This window comes from Trypanosoma rangeli, assembly GCF_003719475.1.
Source record: "Trypanosoma rangeli strain AM80 chromosome Unknown Tra_15.4_contig_00504, whole genome shotgun sequence".
Classification (NCBI taxonomy): Eukaryota; Euglenozoa; class Kinetoplastea; order Trypanosomatida; family Trypanosomatidae; genus Trypanosoma; species Trypanosoma rangeli.
The window spans coordinates 1-2,071 of record NW_021706240.1 but is presented as its reverse complement, the minus strand read 5'-3'; the positions used below and the strand labels follow the sequence as shown (position 1 = coordinate 2,071).

Sequence of the window (2,071 nt, the reverse complement as noted above, 5' to 3'; positions counted from 1 at the left end):
GGCGGGACCACCATGTTCAAGAACCTTCCTGAGCGTCTTGGAAAGGAGATCAGCAACCTTGCGCCCTCTTCCATCAAACCGAAGGTGGTTGCACCACCGGAGCGGAAGTACAGCGTATGGATTGGTGGCTCCATCCTGTCATCCCTCACGACATTCCAGACCATGTGGATCAAGAAGAGTGAGTATGACGAGGCCGGTCCGAGTATTGTGCACAACAAATGCTTTTAGGAGCCTCCACGCACAGGCAAACGATTGGTTTTCCCTGCTGGATACTTGTTCCGGCTTGTGGTTACCGTTTTTTGTTTTGGTGAAATGGCTGTGGTCGTGTTTTTTACTCGTTTTTTTAAAAAAAAATCTTCTTTTTGCTCACTGAGGGATCCCATACATTATTATTGTGCCAGGTATTATTGGCAGCTAGAAACTCAAGAGGCTTCCTTCATTTTTTTTTCTTCTCTTTTTTTCTTCTCTTTTCTGTTTATGTGAGCAGTCCAGCTGATAGGAAGTTCAATGCCCGGGTTTTGATGGCATGGAGGTATGTGTTGCATGGTCTGTGTTGTGTGGTGCTTGCTCTCATGGTGTGCATATCTTCATCTTTCTTCTGAGTTTTTTTTCTCTTCCTTCTTGCATCACAAGCAAACAATAAAAAGCTTGATTGGGGATATTGTTTCTATCGCGTTTCTGTTTCTAACGATGTCTGACGAAGAGCAATCTGCCATCGTCTGTGACAACGGCTCCGGCATGGTGAAGGCCGGATTCTCCGGCGATGATGCACCGCGCCACGTGTTCCCGTCCATTGTTGGCCGGCCAAAAAACGAGCAGGCAATGATGGGAAGCGCAAGCAAAAAGCTGTTCGTTGGTGATGAGGCTCAAGCAAAGCGTGGTGTACTCTCACTCAAGTATCCCATTGAGCACGGTATTGTCACCAACTGGGATGACATGGAGAAGATCTGGCACCACACCTTCTACAATGAGCTGCGCGTCAATCCCGAGTCGCATAATGTGCTACTGACAGAGGCCCCCATGAACCCCAAACAAAACCGTGAAAAGATGACGCAGATCATGTTCGAGACCTTCGGTGTCCCTGCCATGTATGTTGGCATTCAGGCCGTGCTCTCGCTCTACTCGTCTGGGCGAACCACTGGCATCGTGCTTGATGCTGGTGATGGTGTGACCCACACCGTCCCTATTTACGAAGGTTACTCTCTTCCGCATGCCATTCGCCGCGTTGATATGGCTGGTCGGGACCTCACTGAGTATCTAATGAAGCTTTTGATGGAAAATGGAATGACGTTCACCACTTCCGCTGAGAAGGAGATTGTGCGGAGCGTGAAGGAACAACTGTGCTATGTTGCTCTGGACTTTGATGAGGAAATGACAAATAGTGCCAAGGCTGTTAACGAGGAGCCGTTTGAGCTGCCAGACGGCACAGTCATGCAGGTGGGTAACCAGCGCTTCCGATGCCCCGAGGCGGTCTTTAAGCCCATGCTGATTGGTCTCGATGAAGCTCCTGGGTTCCATGAGATGACCTTCCAGTCCATCAACAAGTGTGATATCGACGTGCGTCGTGACCTGTACGGGAACATTGTACTTTCTGGCGGGACCACCATGTTCAAGAACCTTCCTGAGCGTCTTGGAAAGGAGATCAGCAACCTTGCGCCCTCTTCCATCAAACCGAAGGTGGTTGCACCACCGGAGCGGAAGTACAGCGTATGGATTGGTGGCTCCATCCTGTCATCCCTCACGACATTCCAGACCATGTGGATCAAGAAGAGTGAGTATGACGAGGCCGGTCCGAGTATTGTGCACAACAAATGCTTTTAGGAGCCTCCACGCACAGGCAAACGATTGGTTTTCCCTGCTGGATACTTGTTCCGGCTTGTGGTTACCGTTTTTTGTTTTGGTGAAATGGCTGTGGTCGTGTTTTTTACTCGTTTTTTTAAAAAAAAATCTTCTTTTTGCTCACTGAGGGATCCCATACATTATTATTGTGCCAGGTATTATTGGCAGCTAGAAACTCAAGAGGCTTCCTTCATTTTTTTTCTTCTCTTTTTTCTTCTCTTTTCTGTTTATG

The 2,071-nt window shown here is 48.4% G+C and overlaps 1 protein-coding gene across 1 annotated transcript, besides 1 other annotated feature; it reads left to right on the top strand.

Annotated features, from left to right (window-relative positions):
- Positions 1 to 435: 435 nt before the first annotated feature.
- Positions 436 to 476: a sequence feature (A-rich).
- Positions 477 to 690: 214 nt separating this feature from the next.
- TraAM80_09046 (actin) lies at positions 691 to 1,821 on the top strand (the record flags this gene model as incomplete). The annotated part of the gene is made up of 1 exon (XM_029385754.1): positions 691 to 1,821. The coding sequence occupies one exon, from the start codon at positions 691 to 693 to the stop codon at positions 1,819 to 1,821; it is 1,131 nt and encodes a 376-aa protein (XP_029234450.1).
- Between the last annotated feature and the right edge of the window lie 250 nt (positions 1,822 to 2,071).